The sequence below is a fragment of the Ranitomeya variabilis genome, chromosome 8, assembly GCF_051348905.1.
Source record: "Ranitomeya variabilis isolate aRanVar5 chromosome 8, aRanVar5.hap1, whole genome shotgun sequence".
In the NCBI taxonomy this organism is placed as follows: Eukaryota; Metazoa; Chordata; class Amphibia; order Anura; family Dendrobatidae; genus Ranitomeya; species Ranitomeya variabilis.
In genome coordinates this window covers 12252674-12274242 of record NC_135239.1, presented here as the reverse complement: position 1 = coordinate 12274242, position 21569 = coordinate 12252674, and the positions used below count along the sequence as shown (strand labels likewise).

General features: G+C 44.0%; 1 protein-coding gene across 2 annotated transcripts in view; it reads left to right on the top strand.

Moving 5' to 3' along the window:
- AK5 (adenylate kinase 5) overlaps positions 1 to 21569 on the top strand; it is a 133541-nt gene that overhangs the window by 109063 nt on the left and 2909 nt on the right. For both annotated transcript variants that reach the window (XR_013218565.1, XM_077277557.1), the window contains exons 11-13: positions 11373 to 11536; positions 16116 to 16232; positions 16987 to 17178. Coding sequence is in view for 1 of the 2 variants with exons in the window: in XM_077277557.1 (XP_077133672.1) it covers positions 11373 to 11536; positions 16116 to 16232; positions 16987 to 17178 (473 nt within the window). In the remaining variant the exon portion in view is untranslated. The remainder of the gene's footprint in view (positions 1 to 11372; positions 11537 to 16115; positions 16233 to 16986; positions 17179 to 21569) is intronic.

Genomic DNA, 21569 nt, shown 5'->3' with positions numbered 1-21569 from the left:
CATAAAGGCCAGATTTGTGCAGTGTACGACTGATTGTTGTCCTATGGACAGACTGTCCAACCTCCCCTGTAGATCTCTGCAGATCATCCAGAGTGATCATGGGCCTCTTGGCTGCATCTCTGATCAGTCTTCTCCTTGTGTGAGATGAAAGTTTAGAGGGACGGCCGGGTCTTGGTAGATTTGCAGTGGTATGATACTCCTTCCATTTCAATATGATCGCTTGCACAGTGCTCCTTGGGATGTTTAAAGTTTTGGAAATAATTTTGTATCCAAATTCGGCTTTAAACTTCTCCACAACAGTATCACGGACCTGCCTGTTGTGTTCCTTGGTCTTTATGATGCTCTCTGTGCTTCACACAGAACCCTGAGACTATCACAGAGCCGGTGCATTTATACGGAGACTTGATTACACACAGGTGGATTATATTTATCATCATTAGGCATTTAGGACAAGATTGGATCATTCAGAGATCTACAATGAACTTCTGGAGGGAGTTTGCTGCACTGACAGTAAAGGGGCCGAATAATATTGCATGCCCCACTTTTCAGTTTTGATTTTCAATAAAAATGTTAAATCTACTATATAATTGTCTAAGGGTCACTTCCGTCTGTCCTTCTGTCTGTCTGTCACGGATATTCATTGGTCGCAGCCTCTGTCTGTCATGGAAATCCAAGTCGCTGATTGGTCACGGCAAAACGGCCACGACCAATCAGCGACGGCAACAGTCCGGAGGCAAAATGGCCGCTCCTTACTCCCCGCAGTCAGTGCCCGGCACCCGCTCCATACTCCCGAGTCCCCTCCAGTCAGCGCTCACACAGGGTTAATGGCAGCGGTAACGGGCCGCATTATGCCGCGGGTAACGCACTCCGTTACCGCTGCTATTAACCCTGTGTGTCCCCAACTTTTTACTATTGATGCTGCCTATGTGGCATTAATAGTAAAAAAATGTAATGTTAAAAATAATTAAAAAAACCAAAAAATCTCCTATTCTCACCCTCCGTAGTCCGCCGAGCCGCACGCGGCTGCCGCCATCTTCCGTTCCCAGAGAGGCATTGCGAAATTACCCAGAAGACTTAGCGGTCTCGCGAGACCGCTAAGTCTTCTGGGTAATTTCACAATGCATCCTGGGAACGGAAGATGGCGGCAGCCACGCGCGGCTTGGCGGACCTTCGGTGGATCCCGGTGGGTGAGTATAACACAGGGGAACAATTTGAAAAAAAAATTCTGTTGAGTTAGGTTTTTGAGCTGATTTATACTAAAATTGGCATGCTGATTCCAAAAATGTAGTCAGTTTTTTTCTAGCACGTCAAGTTTTTCCTCCACAACTTACCTGCCAGAGAAGCACAATTGCTCTGATATCTGTAATAAGACTTGTTATCTGATTACAATTCGACTCATATAGAGCTACGTGGCAACTTGTAAGAGTAGTCACTACTTTGTCATGCCTATTTCTTATATATTTCATTTTTTGTTCATATTTGTACTATTTAAAAAAAAACAAAACACTTTTTAGGTACAGTAGTTTACATAGTTTTGAGAAGACAAAAATCCTATAGTTCAAAAACTTGACGTGATAGAGAAAAACTGAGATCATTTCTGGATTCAGCATCCAAAAGTTAATTAAGAACAGTTGTCTGACCTAACTCTTAAAAAATTGTGTTCCCCAGTGAATAGAACTATTTTTTATTTTAATTATTTTTTTTTTAACAGGGATATGGTACCCACACTGCTAAATACTGCGTGGGCTGTGTGATATACTGCGGGGGCTGTGCTATATACTACATGGCCAGTGTTATATACTGCGGGGGCTGTGTGATATACTGCAGGGGCTATGCTATATACTACATGGGCAGTGTTATATACTCCGTGGGCTATGTGATATACTGCAGGGGCTGTGCTATATACTACATGGGCAGTGTTATATACTCCGTGGGCTATGTGATATACTGCAGGGGCTATGCTATATACTACATGGGCAGTGTTATATACTCCGTGGGCTGTGTGATATACTGCGGGGGCTATGCTATATACTACATGGGCAGTGTTATATACTCCGTGGGCTGTGTGATATACTGCGGGGGCTGTGCTATATACTACATGGGCAGTGTGATATACTGCGTGGGCTGTGTGATATACTGCGGGGGCTGTGCTATATACTACATGGGCAGTGTTATATACTACGTGGGCTGTGTGATATACTGAAGGGGCTCTGCTATATACTACATGGGCAGTGTGATATACTGTGTGGGCTGTGTGATATACTGCGGGAGCTGTGCTATATACTACATGGCCAGTGTTATATACTGCGGGGGCTGTGTGATATACTGCGGGGGCTATGCTATATACTACATGGGCAGTGTTATATACTCCGTGGGCTATGTGATATACTGCAGGGGCTATGCTATATACTACATGGGCAGTGTTATATACTCCGTGGGCTGTGTGATATACTGCGGGGGCTATGCTATATACTACATGGGCAGTGTTATATACTCCGTGGGCTGTGTGATATACTGCGGGGGCTGTGCTATATACTACATGGGCAGTGTGATATACTGCGTGGGCTGTGTGATATACTGCGGGGGCTGTGCTATATACTACATGGGCAGTGTTATATACTACGTGGGCTGTGTGATATACTGAAGGGGCTCTGCTATATACTACATGGGCAGTGTGATATACTGCGTGGGCTGTGTGATATACTGCGGGAGCTGTGCTATATACTACATGGCCAGTGTTATATACTGCGGGGGCTGTGGGATATACTGCAGGGGCTATGCTATATACTACATGGGCAGTGTTATATACTACGTGGGCTGTGTGATATACTGAAGGGGCTCTGCTATATACTACATGGGCAGTGTTATATACTACGTGGGCTGTGTGATATACTGAAGGGGCTCTGCTATATACTACATGGGCAGTGTTATATACTCCGTGGGCTGTGTGATATACTGCGGGGGCTATGCTATATACTACATGGGCAGTGTTATATACTCCGTGGGCTGTGTGATATACTGCGGGGGCTGTGCTATATACTACATGGGCAGTGTTATATACTCCGTGGGCTGTGTGATATACTGCGGGGGCTGTGCTATATACTACATGGGCAGTGTGATATACTGCGTGGGCTGTGTGATATACTGCAGAAGCTGTGCTATATACTACATGGCCAGTGTTATATACTGCGGGGGCTGTGTGATATACTGAAGGGGCTCTGCTATACAGGTCCTTCTCAAAAAATTAGCATATAGTGTTAAATTTCATTATTTACCATAATGTAATGATTACAATTAAACTTTCATATATTATAGATTCATTATCCACCAACTGAAATTTGTCAGGTCTTTTATTGTTTTAATACTGATGATTTTGGCATACAACTCCTGAAAACCCAAAAAACCTGTCTCAATAAATTAGCATATTTCACCCGTCCAATCAAATAAAAGTGTTTTTTAATAACAAACAAAAAAACCATCAAATAATAATGTTCAGTTATGCACTCAATACTTGGTCGGGAATCCTTTGGCAGAAATGACTGCTTCAATGCGGCGTGGCATGGAGGCAATCAGCCTGTGACACTGCTGAGATGTTATGGAGGCCCAGGATGCTTCAATAGCGGCCTTAAGCTCATCCAGAGTGTTGGGTCTTGCGTCTCTCAACTTTCTCTTCACAATATCCCACAGATTCTCTATGGGGTTCAGGTCAGGAGAGTTGGCAGGCCAATTGAGCACAGTAATACCATGGTCAGTAAACCATTTACCAGTGGTTTTGGCACTGTGAGCAGGTGCCAGGTCATGCTGAAAAATGAAATCTTCATCTCCATAAAGCATTTCAGCCGATGGAAGCATGAAGTGCTCCAAAATCTCCTGATAGCTAGCTGCATTGACCCTGCCCTTGATGAAACACAGTGGACCAACACCAGCAGCTGACATGGCACCCCACACCATCACTGACTGTGGGTACTTGACACTGGACTTCAGGCATTTTGGCATTTCCTTCTCCCCAGTCTTCCTCCAGACTCTGGCACCTTGATTTCCGAATGACATGCAAAATTTGCTTACATCAGAAAAAAGTACTTGGGACCACTTAGCAACAGTCCAGTGCTGCTTCTCTGTAGCCCAGGTCAGGCGCTTCTGCCGCTGTTTACCTGGGGAATGCGGCACCTGTAGCCCATTTCCTGCACACGCCTGTGCACGGTGGCTCTGGATGTTTCCACACCAGACTCAGTCCACTGCTTCCTCAGGTTCCCCAAGGTCTGGAATCGGTCCTTCTCCACAATCTTCCTCAGGGTCCGGTCACCTCTTCTCGTTGTACAGCATTTTCTGCCACATTGTTTCCTTCCAACAGACTTACCATTGAGGTGCCTTGATACAGCACTCTGGGAACAGCCTATTTGTTGAGAAATTTCTTTCTGGGTCTTACCCTCTTGCTTGAGGGTGTCAATGATGGCCTTCTTGACATCTGTCAGGTCGCTAGTCTTACCCATGATGGGGGTTTTGAGTAATGAACCAGGCAGGGAGTTTTTAAAAGCCTCAGATATCTTTTGCATGTGTTTAGAGTTAATTAGTTGATTCAGAAGATTAGGGTAATAGGTCGTTTAGAGAACCTTTTCTTGATATGCTAATTTATTGAGACAGGTTTTTTGGGTTATCAGGAGTTGTATGCCAAAATCATCAGTATTAAAACAATAAAAGACCTGACAAATTTCAGTTGGTGGATAATGAATCTATAATATATGAAAGTTTAATTGTAATCATTACATTATGGTAAATAATGACATTTAACACTATATGCTAATTTTTTGAGAAGGACCTGTATACTACATGGGCAGTGTTATATACTCCGTGGGCTGTGTGATATACTGAAGGGGCTCTGCTATATACTACATGGGCAGTGTTATATACTACGTGGGCTGTGTGATATACTGAAGGGGCTCTGCTATATACTACATGGGCAGTGTTCTATACTGCGGGGGCTGTGTGATATACTGCAGGGGCTATGCTATATACTACATGGGCAGTGTTATATACTCCGTGGGCTGTGTGATATACTGCGGGGGCTGTGCTATATACTACATGGCCAGTGTTATACACTACGTGGGCTGTGTGATATACTGCGGGGGCTGTGCTATATACTACATGGGCAGTGTTATATACTCCGTGGGCTGTGTGATATACTGCGGGGGCTATGCTATATACTACATGGGCAGTGTTATATACTACGTGGGCTGTGTGATATACTGCAGGGGCTATGCTATATACTACATGGGCAGTGTTATATACTCCGTGGTCTGTGTGATATACTGCGGGGGCTATGCTATATACTACATGGGCAGTGTTATATACTCCGTGGGCTGTGTGATATACTGCGGGGGCTGTGCTATATACTACATGGGCAGTGTTATATACTACGTGGGCTGTGTGATATACTGCAGGGGCTATGCTATATACTACATGGGCAGTGTTATATACTCCGTGGGCTGTGTGATATACTGCGGGGGCTATGCTATATACTACATGGGCAGTGTTATATACTCCGTGGGCTGTGTGATATACTGCGGGGGCTGTGCTATATACTACATGGGCAGTGTTATATACTCCGTGGGCTGTGTGATATACTGCGGGGGCTATGCTATATACTACATGGCCAGTGTTATATACTGCGGGGGCTGTGTGATATACTGCAGGGGCTATGCTATATACTACATGGGCAGTGTTATATACTCCGTGGGCTGTGTGATATACTGCGGGGGCTGTGCTATATACTACATGGCCAGTGTTATACACTACGTGGGCTGTGTGATATACTGCGGGGGCTGTGCTATATACTACATGGGCAGTGTTATATACTCCGTGGGCTGTGTGATATACTGCGGGGGCTGTGCTATATACTACATGGGCAGTGTTATATACTACGTGGGCTGTGTGATATACTGCAGGGGCTATGCTATATACTACATGGGCAGTGTCATATACTCCGTGGGCTGTGTGATATACTGCGGGGGCTATGCTATATACTACATGGGCAGTGTTATATACTCCGTGGGCTGTGTGATATACTGCGGGGGCTGTGCTATATACTACATGGGCAGTGTTATATACTACGTGGGCTGTGTGATATACTGCAGGGGCTATGCTATATACTACATGGGCAGTGTTATATACTCCGTGGGCTGTGTGATATACTGCGGGGGCTGTGCTATATACTACATGGGCAGTGTTATATACTCCGTGGGCTGTGTGATATACTGCGGGGGCTGTGCTATATACTACATGGGCAGTGTTATATACTACGTGGGCTGTGTGATATACTGAAGGGGCTCTGCTATATACTACATGGGCAGTGTTATATACTCCGTGGGCTGTGTGATATACTGCGGGGGCTATGCTATATACTACATGGGCAGTGTTATATACTACGTGGGCTGTGTGATATACTGAAGGGGCTCTGCTATATACTACATGGGCAGTGTTATATACTCCGTTGGCTGTGTGATATACTGCGGGGGCTGTGCTATATACTACATGGGCAGTGTGATATACTGCGTGGGCTGTGTGATATACTGCGGGGGCTGTGCTATATACTACATGGGCAGTGTTATATACTCCGTGGGCTGTGTGATATACTGCGGGGGCTGTGCTATATACTACATGGGCAGTGTTATATACTCCGTGGGCTGTGTGATATACTGCGGGGGCTATGCTATATACTACATGGGCAGTGTTATATACTCCGTGGGCTGTGTGATATACTGCGGGGGCTATGCTATATACTACATGGGCAGTGTTATATACTACGTGGGCTGTGTGATATACTGAAGGGGCTCTGCTATATACTACATGGGCAGTGTTATATACTCCGTGGGCTGTGTGATATACTGCGGGGGCTGTGCTATATACTACATGGGCAGTGTGATATACTGCGTGGGCTGTGTGATATACTGCGGGGGCTGTGTGATATACTGCAGGGGCTATGCTATATACTACATGGGCAGTGTTATATACTCCGTGGGCTGTGTGATATACTGCGGGGGCTATGCTATATACTACATGGGCAGTGTTATATACTACGTGGGCTGTGTGATATACTGAAGGGGCTCTGCTATATACTACATGGGCAGTGTTATATACTCCGTGGGCTGTGTGATATACTGCGGGGGCTGTGCTATATACTACATGGGCAGTGTTATATACTCCGTGGGCTGTGTGATATACTGCGGGGGCTATGCTATATACTACATGGGCAGTGTTATATACTCCGTGGGCTATGTGATATACTGCGGGGGCTGTGCTATATACTACATGGGCAGTGTTATATACTACGTGGGCTGTGTGATATACTGAAGGGGCTCTGCTATATACTACATGGGCAGTGTTATATACTCCGTGGGCTGTGTGATATACTGCGGGGGCTATGCTATATACTACATGGGCAGTGTTATATACTACGTGGGCTGTGTGATATACTGAAGGGGCTCTGCTATATACTACATGGGCAGTGTTTTATACTCCGTGGGCTGTGTGATATACTGCGGGGGCTGTGCTATATACTACATGGGCAGTGTTATATACTGCGGGGGCTGTGTGATATACTGCGGGGGCTATGCTATATACTACATGGGCAGTGTTATATACTCCGTGGGCTGTTTGATATACTGCGGGGGCTGTGCTATATACTACATGGGCAGTGTTATATACTACGTGGGCTGTGTGATATACTGAAGGGGCTCTGCTATATACTACATGGGCAGTGTTATATACTCCGTGGGCTGTGTGATATACTGCGGGGGCTGTGCTATATACTACATGGGCAGTGTGATATACTGCGTGGGCAGTGTGATATACTGCGTGGGCTGTGTGATATACTGCGGGGGCTGTGCTATATACTACATGGGCAGTGTTATATACTACGTGGGCTGTGTGATATACTGCGGGAGCTGTGCTATATACTACATGGCCAGTGTTATATACTGCGGGGGCTGTGTGATATACTGCGGGGGCTATGCTATATACTACATGGGCAGTGTTATATACTCCGTGGGCTGTGTGATATACTGCGGGGGCTATGCTATATACTACATGGGCAGTGTTATATACTCCGTGGGCTGTGTGATATACTGCGGGGGCTGTGCTATATACTACATGGCCAGTGTTATATACTGCGGGGGCTGTGTGATATACTGCGGGGGCTATGCTATATACTACATGGGCAGTGTTATATACTCCGTGGGCTGTGTGATATACTGCGGGGGCTGTGCTACATACTACATGGGCAGTGTTATATACTACGTGGGCTGTGTGATATACTGTGGGGGCTGTGCTATATACTACATGGGCAGTGTGATATACTGCGGGGGCTGTGTGATATACTGCGGGGGCTGTGCTATATACTACATGGGCAGTGTTATATACTACGTGGGCTGTGTGATATACTGCGGGGGCTCTGCTATATACTACATGGGCAGTGTGATATACTGCGGGGGCTCTGCTATATACTACATGGGCAGTGTTATATACTACGTGGGCTGTGTGATATACTGAAGGGGCTCTGCTATATACTACATGGGCAGTGTTATATACTCCGTGGGCTGTGTGATATACTGCGGGGGCTGTGCTATATACTACATGGGCAGTGTGATATACTACGTGGGCTGTGTGATATACTGCGGGGGCTGTGCTATATACTACATGGGCAGTGTTATATACTACGTGGGCTGTGTGATATACTGCGGGGGCTCTGCTATATACTCCGTGGGCTGTGTGATATACTGCGGGGGCTCTGCTATATACTACATGGGCAGTGTGATATACTGCGGGGGCTCTGCTATATACTACATGGGCAGTGTTATATACTACGTGGGCTGTGTGATATACTGAAGGGGCTCTGCTATATACTACATGGGCAGTGTTATATACTCCGTGGGCTGTGTGATATACTGCGGGGGCTGTGCTATATACTACATGGGCAGTGTGATATACTACGTGGGCTGTGTGATATACTGCGGGGGCTGTGCTATATACTACATGGGCAGTGTTATATACTACGTGGGCTGTGTGATATACTGCGGGGGCTCTGCTATATACTCCGTGGGCTGTGTGATATACTGCGGGGGCTGTGCTATATACTACATGGGCAGTGTGATATACTGCGTGGGCTGTGTGATATACTGAAGGGGCTCTGCTATATACTACATGGGCAGTGTGATATACTGTGTGGGCTGTGTGATATACTGCAGGGACTGTGCTATATACTACATGGGCAGTGTTATATGCTACATGGGCAGTGTGATATACTACATGGGCAGTGTTATATACTGCGTAGGCTGTGTGATATACTGCGGGGGCTGTGCTATATACTACATGGGCTGTGTGATATACTGCGGGGGCTGTGCTATATACTACATGGGCAGTGTTATATACTGCGTGGGCTGTGCTATATACTACGTGCTCTGTGTTATATACTGCGTGGCCTGTGTTATATACTACGTCGCCTGTGTTATATACTGCGTGGGCTGTGCTATGTAGTACATGGGCCGTGTTATGTACTGCGTGGCCTGTATTAATGCATCGGGTATTCTACAATATGTATGTATGTATATAGCAGCCACATAGTATATAGCACAGGCCATTTACTATTTGTCTGCTATATACTACATGCCTCCTATATACTACGTGGCCTGTGCTATATACTATGTGGCTGCTTTATACATACATACATACATATTCTAGAATACCTGATGCGTTAGAATCGGGCCACCATCTAGTAACCAATACATTTCGTTCAACTGCACAATTGTGATCCACTTGTTGTTGATTCTTCATAAAAAAGTTACATTTGGTATCTTTATGTTTGAAGCATGATATGTGGGAAAAGGTTGAAAAGTTCCAGGGAGCCGAATACTTTCGCAAGGCACTGTACATACAGCCGCATGCTCTGGTCCCGAGTGTCGGGTATCGAGGCGAAAGACTCCCTCAAGTTTCTTGCAAGTGTGACCCTGGCCTAAGACTGAGAATTTTGGAATACAGCTCAGTAGGGATCCATCCTGAGACTGATGCTGAGACTGGGAAAGCTGGAGTACAGCTCAGTAATGATCCATCCTGAGACTGATGCTGAGACTGGGAAAGCTGGAGTACAGCTCAGTAATGATCCATCCTGAGACTGATGCTGAGACTGGGAATGCTGCAGTACAGCTCAGTAATGATCCATCCTGAGACTGATGCTGAGACTGGGAAAGCTGGAGTACAGCTCAGTAATGATCCATCCTGAGACTGATGCTGAGACTGGGAAAACTGCAGTACATCTCAGTAATGATCCATCCTGAGACTGATGCTGAGACTGGGAATGCTGCAGTACAGCTCAGTAATGATCCATCCTGAGACTGATGCTGAGACTGGGAAAGCTGCAGTACATCTCAGTAATGACATTTTCTCAGACACTGTAAAACCTGGGTTACAGCAGTGTAAATAAATATTCTGTGACTGAGTAGAAGCTGGACTTCTCTGCATCCTGTAGACCTACCATCCCATTATAGAAACTCCTAAACTGCCACTCCCATGTCATTGCTGACTGCTGTTACCATAGTAACATGTGGCACTGGGATTGTTACTTTTGCACCATATGTCACCATGGTGCTATGACACTGACACATTGTGTCTTCTTCATACAGATGACATGCATTTTAGAGCCGCCATCTACTTGTTGGGACAGTGAAAGGCAAAGCGTGTGTGTGTTGGGCTATGTTCACTTATGACATAAATCTCCAATAGATGCACGTCGTGCCTCCAGGACCCGCATATAAGCTGCAGTTGTAGAATATTTTATATTTCATTTTTATAAACAGTTAATATAAAAAAATAAACAGTTAAAAAATGTAAAATAAATATATATTTTTGAATATTAAGAAAACTTCCCCTTTCTGATGGATTTGTCCCTTTTAACGTCTGTGCAGCTTGTACTCCGCGAGCAGTAAATTAATTTTCCTATACAAATCCATTCATCATTGAATTTTTAGAAATGGTGGAATCGATAAGAACCAACAGCAGAGATAATGTTACATTGTGGCCGATAGTCATGCACATATTATGCTTGTGCGGATCGTATCTTACACTCCAGATGCCCGATATGACATGAAGATCAGACTACAGAGTTTGTTTGTTGTCTGTTACCAGGGAAACACACAGATCTGCATGGAATCCGTGTACAGAAAATTATTTGTGCAGAATACATTGGTTGGGTTTCCTTTGGAGCCATTTGTTTTCTGAGCTGGACATTGCCTTTAGAATGAGGCCGTAGACATCATTGCAGGAGTTGACTGTAGTCTTGTGGTCGGTTCCTCACTAATAGTTTTTTCATGCTTTTTGTATGATAGGTGGACCCGCATCTGGAAAAGGAACCCAGTGTGAGAAACTATCGCAGAAATACAACCTGACGTACTTGTCCATCGCTGACCTCCTACAGAGCGACCTCGCAGCGGCCTCCGAGAGGAGTAAACTGATAAAGGATCTGATGCAGCACGGGAACCCGGTGCCGATAGTAAGTAGAAGCGGCTTTGTAAGATAGATGGGGAAAGAAAAAAGCAAACCCCAGACCTTGCTTCATCTTTACTCCAGGGGGCTTCTGCAGACAGGGTCCTGACGCCCCTCTTTTTCAGCAGGGTCCTGATGCCCCTTTTTTTCAGCAGGGTCCTGACGCCCCTTTTTTTCAGCAGGGTCCTGACGCCCCTCTTTTTCAGCAGGTTCCTGAAGCCCCTCTTTTTCAGCAGGGTCCTGACGCCCCTTTTTTTCAGCAGGGTCCTGACGCCCCTCTTTTTCAGCAGGTTCCTGACGCCCCTCATTTTCAGCATGTTCCTGAAGCCCCTCTTTTTCAGCAGGGTCCTGACGCCCCTCTTTTTCAGCAGGGTCCTAACGTCCCTCTTTTTCAGCAGGTTCCTGACGCCCCTCTTTTTCAGCAGGTTCCTGAAGCCCCTCTTTTTCAGCAGGTTCCTGACGCCCCTCTTTTTCAGCAGCGTTCTGACTCCCCTCTTTTTCAGCAGGGTCCTGACGCCCCTCTTTTTCAGCAGGTTCCTGACGCCCCTCATTTTCAGCATGTTCCTGAAGCCCCTCTTTTTCAGCAGGGTCCTGACGCCCCTCTTTTTCAGCAGGGTCCTAACGTCCCTCTTTTTCAGCAGGTTCCTGACGCCCCTCTTTTTCAGCAGGTTCCTGAAGCCCCTCTTTTTCAGCAGGTTCCTGACGCCCCTCTTTTTCAGCAGCGTTCTGACTCACCTCTTTTTCAGCAGGGTCCTGACGCCCCTCTTTTTCAGCAGATTCCTGACGCCCCTCATTTTCAGCATGTTCCTGAAGCCCCTCTTTTTCAGCAGGGTCCTAACGTCCCTCTTTTTCAGCAGGTTCCTGACGCCCCTCTTTTTCAGCAGGTTCCTGAAGCCCCTCTTTTTCAGCAGGTTCCTGACGCCCCTCTTTTTCAGCAGCGTTCTGACTCCCCTCTTTTTCAGCAGGGTCCTGACGCCCCTCTTTTTCAGCAGATTCCTGACGCCCCTCATTTTCAGCATGTTCCTGAAGCCCCTCTTTTTCAGCAGGGTCCTGACGCCCCTCTTTTTCAGCAGGGTCCTAACGTCCCTCTTTTTCAGCAGGTTCCTGACGCCCCTCTTTTTCAGCAGGTTCCTGAAGCCCCTCTTTTTCAGCAGGTTCCTGACGCCCCTCTTTTTCAGCAGCGTTCTGACTCCCCTCTTTTTCAGCAGGGTCCTGACGCCCCTCTTTTTCAGCAGCCTCTTGGACTTTTGACTATTGGCTTTCATGTTTTCTTTGCTCTTTTGAGATTCTCGCCACAAAAATATCAAACGTTTCATGTCCAATTTTAGACAACCCCATTATACAGGTATTAAGGCCACACTTGATCCTGTGCAGGATCATCTCACTCACATAGAAGGAAATCATAACAAACCTTGTTATAACGGAGGAGTCAATTATAAACGCACGATCCAGAGGCGAGAGAGTGGGAGGAAAAGGCGATTATCATTCAGTCCTAACCTGCAAGGTCCCACCTGGAAGACATGAAATACATTAGTGACATCGCCGCGCTGCAGAAAGGTTACACAGATAGCGGATCCTTCTCACCAGCCGCAGTGAATGGCGCTCGTGTCTTCTCTTACCTTCCAGTCTTGACCATCTTTGTATTCCCCTAATAGCAGAGAGATGTAACCCTGAAATACTGCAGCCATGATAATGAACGGACAAGCAGTAATAATGGCGGACGTGGCAGAAGATATCAGAGATGTCTCCAAGGAAATATTCAGTCCAGAATAACAAGACCAACGTGGCTCAGGCTGCATCCATCCCAAGTCGGGGCACTCGATGTCCTTCTCTGATCTATGAGACCCTTGCTTTTGCAACTTTTTCCTTTTTAAAGGTTGTTGTTTTTTTTTTTTTAACTCAAATAAATTTTTATTAAGAATAACATTACAATTGACATGTTACATTCTTGTTTTCAGTACAAAGTTTTCCCCCCAAACGAACCCCGCAAACCCAACTTATCCCGCCCCACCCAATAAGACAGCCCACCTTGTTTAATAGCTCCACACTCAAATCTATAGGATGACTATCCCCTCAGTTAGGACCATAGGCCACGTGTTATGTTTTCACCAATTCAGGGTCTTGATTCACCCGGTCTCTATAACAAACCTATCCCATGGCAAGCCACGGAGACCACAGCTTATCGAACATTTCAATTTTCCCTCTCTTCTGATAAAACCCCTTTTCCAGCTTCAGGCCCTGCTTCACATATTGGAGGAATTCTCTTCTTGAAGGCGGCTGGTCCTTAATCCAATTTCACGCTACGACCTTCCGGGCCATATACAGCAATCTGGCAATAGCTGTCTTCAGGTTGTTATCCACTCCAATCTCATCCACGCACCCCAACAAGCACACCATCGGGTCCCTTGGCACCGTGCATCTGTACGCTCCTTCCACACGACTCTAAACTACCAACCAAAAAGCAGCCAGTCTCGGGCACGTCCACATCATATGAAATATATCTGCATCTGTAGAGTTACACCTCGGGCACTCAGAATCATCATGCAAGCCTGCCTTATATAACACCTTCGGAGATTTTTTTTAATTCTTTTTAAAAGTCACCAGAGGACAAGTATCCGCTCCAGCTTTATCCGTGCTGGGGCCTCTGCTGTAAAGAATATAGGATGTTATGGTGCAGAGAGTGGAAAGCCGCAATCCCCTGTGGTGGTGGATGTCACACAGCGGCCTCACTACTTGTAAGCTACCGGGAATAGCAGAATGGTACGGCCGGGAAGCTGAACATCGGGCTCGTCGCATCCAGCTTCTTCTCCTGCCCTGACCGTACTGATCAGCACAGGGCAGAGAGTCAGCGAACTGTGCAGCATCAGTAAACCAAAAAGCTTCTGCTCCGTCCCTGCGCGGTGCGGCCTCCATAACCAGAACCTGCCTCCAGAACCAGAACCTGCCTCCAGAACCAGAACCTGCCTCCATAACCAGAACCTTCTTCTATAACCAGAACCTGCCTCCATAACCAGAACCTTCTTCTATAACCAGAACCTGCCTCCATAACCAGAACCTTCTTCTATAACCAGAACCTGCCTCCATAACCAGAACCTTCTTCTATAACCAGAACCTGCCTCCATAACCAGAACCTTCTATAACCAGAACCTGCCTCTATAACCAGAACCTGCCTCCATAACCAGAACCTGCCTCCAGAACCAGAACCTGCCACCAGAACCTGCCTCCATAACCAGAACCTGCCTCCAGAACCAGAACCTGCCTCCAGAACCAGAACCTGCCTCCAGAACCAGAACCTTCTTCTATAACCAGAACCTGCCTCCATAACCAGAACCTTCCTCCATAACCAGAACCTGCCTCCATAACCAGAACCTGCCTCCAGAACCAGAACCTGCCTCCATAACCAGAACCTGCCTCCAGAACCAGAACCTGCCTCCAGAACCAGAACCTGCCTCTATAACCAGGACCTGCCTCCATAACCAGAACCTGCCCCCATAACCAGAACCTGCCCCCATAACCAGAACCTGCCTCCATAACCAGAACCTGCCTCCAGAACCAGAACCTGCCTCCAGAACCAGAACCTGCCTCCATAACCAGAACCTGCCTCCATAACCAGAACCTGCCTCCATGCCCCCGAGAGAGTCCCAATAAACCATCCAGATCGTTCTGATCAGTGACGGCGAGCACTTTCAGAACAGACCTGTGTCTTTGAGGGATTTCTTTGATTTTTCTGACGTCCGGGTGGTCTCCCCATTTACCTTTGGGTGACGCCCCGGACCCCTGTAGTGGTAATCCATGTAGTGGTGCTGGGTATTAGGATACGATGTACAGATGGAGGGCTCTCATTGTACCTCTCTGCGGAGATCCCCCGACATGTTGATTACCTGCTGCCCCCATGGAGACAAATACCAGTCTGATGAGAGAAGATCATTTTGTATCTCGCTGTCGGTCCATTTTCTGCAGCAGGATTCTGTGTTTTGACTGTTTTTAGCCTTTTACCTGGTGGATTCTGGAGGTGCAATGAGTGAACGATATTCGAGATCGGCCGCTCCAGCGCAGTTATTGCCCAGTGATCGCCCAGCTGCTTCCTGCGATATCCATGAGTCAGCCCACCTCTGTGCCCCATTCATAACTCTCCATCGGGGGCTTCCGTCTAAGTCTCCAAAGACCCCTGCAGAATTCAGAGATACCCGGAGGAGCCATGGAATCCAAAAGATGGAGCTGTGGCCCCCGTGTGACCCCTTAATGGCGATATTCGTCTTTATAGCCGGACACAACGGTGTAATAGACAACAGTGATGCGTCCGGCTTAAAAGATGGAGGAAAAGTCAAGCGGATCCTGAAGTTTCATCTTTTGGATTTTATTTGCCTCCAATAAATCTCCGGCTCCATCAGATTGTTGCCTCATTTCTGTTTTTTTGCCCCCGATGGAGTAATGGACCGTACAGAGGACCCTGCCACAGACTGGGGGGATTATCGTAGAGGCGCCATTCATCAAACCTTCTCCGCTACACGTTGTGTGCTGCGATATGTGAAGACCAGATACATGTTGGGAACATGCAGCCATCACGTCTTCTTTCTCTATAACAGGAGATCATTCTGGAGATTCTGAAAGACGCCATCAGTTCCTCTCTGGGGAGCACCAAAGGATTCGTGCTGGACGCCTTCCCCTGCGAGGTCCGACAGGCTGAAGAGCTTGAATGCAAGGTCAGAGTTTGGCTCTATGAAGTGGTGCAGAATTGGTGCATCTAATAGTCCATGGCCCCTTACCAGCCACCAGCTGTCAGCTTTAGCAAGGCTGGTTGTCAAAAATGGGTGGGACCCCACGCCGTTACATTTATTTATTTATTTAAATAATTAAAAAGAAAACAGCATGGGGACCCCTCTATTCTTGATAACCAGCCTTGTTGAAGCTGACAGCTGATGGTTGCAGCCCCCAGCTGTGAGTTTTGCCTGGCTGGTTATATAAAATAAAGGGGAACCCACGCCTTTTTTCTTTGTTTTTTTATTATTTGCAGTGCAGGAGCCGACTGATGAACACTCCCATCTGCCGCTCCTGCTGTCCCTGTTATTAGCGGCAGCAGGTGTAGGCTGATGGGAGTAATAGTCCTATCAGCGGCACCTGCTGTCATTGTTCTCACTTGAATGTAACTCTCATCATTGTTCCTAGCCATGCACAGAGCAGTTATATGGCACTGACATACATACAAGCAGATGTGTCAGTTCTGTAACAAACCTCTGAACTCCCCCTTACACAAGGCAGTTACCACTTTTGTTAGTGTCAGGTCGTTGTATATTGTGTATGCCGCCACACACTGTACATGCTACATAGGCCGTGAGTGCATTTCTGTATGTGACCCACTGACCAGAAGACTCAACCCCATGACTCCATTATACCAGTCTATGGTGCAATTTTCTATCCTCCATTCCTTACTTGTATTTGCTTTTTTTCACTTACCAGCTTTGTGCCCCGAATCTTGTCCTGTACCTGGATTGTTCTGCTGAAATCATGACCACACGAGTCGTTGGGAGAAGTAAAGTCAGTCATCGGAATGAAGTTGCCACCGAAAATGTAAAGAGGAGGTTACAGATGTTCTACCAGGCGATGGAGCCCTTACTTACATATTATAAGACCAAGGGCCTTCTGTGTAAGGTAAATTATACTGCTATACTCTGAGCATTATAGTAATATTCTTGTACATAGGGGCAGTATTATAGTAGTTATATCCTTGTACATAGGGGCAGTATTATAGTAGTTATATTCTTGTACATAGGGACAGTATTATAGTAGTTATATTCTTGTACATAGGAGCAGTATTATAGTAGTTATATTCTTGTACATAGGAGCAGTATTATAGTAGTTATATTCTTGTACATAGGGGGCAGTATTATAGTAGTTATATTCTTGTACATAGGGCAGTATTATAGTAGTTATATTCCTGTACATAGGGGCAGTATTATAGTAGTTATATTCTTGTACATAGGAGCAGTATTATAGTAGTTATATTCTTGTACATAGGGGGCAGTATTATAGTAGTTATATTCTTGTACATAGGGGGCAGTATTATAGTAGTTATATTCTTGTACATAGGGCAGTATTATAGTAGTTATATTCTTGTACATAGGGGGCAGTATTATAGTAGTTATATTCTTGTACATAGGAGCAGTATTATAGTAGTTATATTCTTGTACATAGGAGCAGTATTATAGTAGTTATATTCTTGTACATAGGGCAGTATTATAGTAGTTATATTCTTGTACATAGGGGGCAGTATTATAGTAGTTATATTCTTGTACATAGGGCAGTATTATAGTAGTTATATTCTTGTACATAGGGGGCAGTATTATAGTAGTTATATTCTTGTACATAGGAGCAGTATTATAGTAGTTATATTCCTGTACATAGGGGCAGTATTATAGTAGTTATATTCTTGTACATAGGGGGCAGTATTATAGTAGTTATATTCTTGTACATAGGGGGCAGTATTATAGTAGTTATATTCTTGTACATAGGGGGCAGTATTATAGTAGTTATATTCTTGTACATAGGGGCAGTATTACAGTAGTTATATTCTTGTACATAGGGGCAGTATTACAGTAGTTATATTCTTGTATATAGGGGGCAGTATTATAGTAGTTATATTCTTGTACATAGGGGGCAGTATTATAGTAGTTATATTCTTGTACATAGGGGGCAGTATTACAGTAGTTATATTCTTGTACATAGGGGGCAGTATTATAGTAGTTATATTCTTGTAGATAGGAGCAGTATTATAGTAGTTATATTCTTGTACACAGGGGCAGTATTATAGTAGTTATATTCTTGTACATAGGGCAGTATTATAGTAGTTATATTCTTGTACATAGGGGGCAGTATTATAGTAGTTATATTCTTGTACATAGGGGGCAGTATTATAGTAGTTATTCTTGTACATAGGGGGCAGTATTATAGTAGTTATATTCTTGTACATAGGGAGCAGTATTATAGTAGTTATATTCTTGCACATAGGAGCAGTATTATAGTAGTTATATTCTTGCACATAGGGGCAGTATTATAGTAGTTATATTCTGGTACATAGGAGCAGTATTATAGTAGTTATATTCTTGTACATAGGGGCAGTATTATAGTAGTTATATTCTTGTACATAGGAGCAGTATTATAGTAGTTATATTCTTGTACATAGGAGCAGTATTATAGTAGTTATATTCTTGTACATAGGAGCAGTATTATAGTAGTTATATTCTTGTACATAGGGGCAGTATTATAGTAGTTATATTCTTGTACATAGGGGGCAGTATTACAGTAGTTATATTCTTGTACATAGGGGGCAGTATTATAGTAGTTATATTCTTGTACATAGGAGCAGTATTATAGTAGTTATATTCCTGTACATAGGGGCAGTATTACAGTAGTTATATTCTTGTACATAGGGGGCAGTATTATAGTAGTTATATTCTTGTAGATAGGAGCAGTATTATAGTAGTTATATTCTTGTACATAGGGGCAGTATTATAGTAGTTATATTCTTGTACATAGGAGCAGTATTATAGTAGTTATATTCCTGTACATAGGAGCAGTATTATAGTAGTTATATTCTTGTACATAGGAGCAGTATTACAGTAGTTATATTCTTGTACATAGGGGGCAGTATTATAGTAGTTATATTCTTGTACATAGGGGCAGTATTACAGTAGTTATATTCTTGTACATAGGGGCAGTATTACAGTAGTTATATTCTTATACATAGGAGCAGTAAAATAGTAGTTATATTCTTGTACATAGGGGCAGTATTATAGTAGTTATATTCTTGTACATAGGAGCAGTATTACAGTAGTTATATTCTTGTACATAGGGGCAGTATTACAGTAGTTATATTCTTGTACATAGGGGCAGTATTACAGTAGTTATATTCTTGTACATAGGGGGCAGTATTACAGTAGTTATATTCTTGTACATAGGGGGCAGTATTATAGTAGTTATATTCTTGTACATAGGGGGCAGTATTATAGTAGTTATATTCTTGTAGATAGGAGCAGTATTATAGTAGTTATATTCTTGTGCATAGGAGCAGTATTATAGTAGTTATATTCTTGTACATAGGAGCAGTATTATAGTAGTTATATTCTTGTACATAGGAGCAGTATTATAGTAGTTATATTCTTGTACATAGGAGCAGTATTACAGTAGTTATATTCTTGTACATAGGGGCAGTATTATAGTAGTTATATTCTTGTACATAGGAGCAGTATTATAGTAGTTATATTCTTGTACATAGGAGCAGTATTATAGTAGTTATATTCTTGTACATAGGGGCAGTATTATAGTAGTTATATTCTTGTACATAGGAGCAGTATTATAGTAGTTATATTCTTGTACATAGGAGCAGTATTATAGTAGTTATATTCTTGTACATAGGAGCAGTATTATAGTAGTTATATTCTTGTACATAGGGGCAGTATTATAGTAGTTATATTCTTGTACATAGGTGGCGGTAGTATTTTAGCAGACCAGTTCTGTTGTTACAGTGTTGTAGCAGTTGTTGTTCTAATACATTTTTCTTTTTGGTATGAAATGTGACAACTACTTTTGGGAACAGGAATCTTATTACAGCAGTAATCCCTCCCCATCCCTCACTGCTCTTTGCAGCTCATGGAAGATAAATTGAATAAATCTGCGGTTTATTGTAACCGTGTGAATATCAGTGCTGAGGAGATCGGTCCGGGCAATGGCTGATAACATTACTGGTGATGTAGATATTGAAAAGCCTCACAGAGAGCAAAATTATTATAAGAAATATGATAGGAAATGGAAGAAGTGGGTTGAGGTAGACTCCAACTTATCGCATTAAAAGGAAAGATGGTGGTTACCGCATACCTGTGAGGATAAAATATGTTAATCTGTTAAAATTGTTAATAACTATCAAATTCTGTTATGTCTGGACAGCGTGTCCACAAAGTTGTACTTACCTTTTCCCAGTCCCATTTCCCTTACCTCCCTCCCTCTCCTTACCCTTATTCCCTTGAGAGCTGATTATATGACTATCTTTGCATGTTAATACTAAATTTCAAAAGATACAATAAAAATTATTTGAAAAGAAAAGCCTCACAGAGGGAAAGAAAATCTCATAGGAAATCCCAACCACAAAGCCATGGCAACAGCACCCCCTACTGGACGGGGTTGGATTAAGAATTACAAATTTACATTTATCTTAAAATTGGTAATTTTTGGAGTTTTTATTACTTTTCACAAGAATCAGTTCTGCTCAAAAAGTCTCAGATCTCCGGTACAATGGAGTGTAAAATACGGCAACGCTTCATCTGCGCCTCACAACTCCTGAACCTTTTATTTAGAAAATATTTCTCCTGCCAAGAAAATCCGCAGTGAAAGTTAATGGTCTCATCTGTCTGCCAAGTGCAGCCTCTGATCAGGAGATCTTCTCTGAATCTCGCCGGGAGCATCTGGGACTTTGAACAATTCAGTTTTAATTTATTTTTTTTTACACATTTTTCTCATGTATTTCCGCCAACTTGTCTGTGGAGACTTTGAGATCGAGGAGAAATTTCTGGACATCGGAGGAATAATAATGACGGTGATTGAGAATATAAAGTTGGAATCGCTCGCTCTTATAATTAATACTTTATTTAAAGGGGAAGTCCAGAAACTGATACAGAACCGTGGTCTATGCGTCGGCGGGCCTGAGGGGCGGAGCATCCACAGATTTAAACAATACCAAATATGGGCATCAAGCTCCACCCCCTCTGCGGGATATAATACAATGTATCACTTTTTCCTGAACTATTCCTTTATGATAAAGCAAAAAGGTCCGTGCTCCCTCCTAGATTTACAGATCTCCGAAGCTTTTCTGACTACTCCATTTAGTAGTGATGTCACGAAAATTTCCAATCAAGCAAGATATTATAACATTCTTAATTTAAGTTTTACTTTTTTGAAAAATTGCATTTTAGATTGTGTTAGTTCTGGAGTTTCAGGATTAGAAACTAAAAAATACTTTTTTTTTTTGTACAAACAGCGCCACTCGTCTT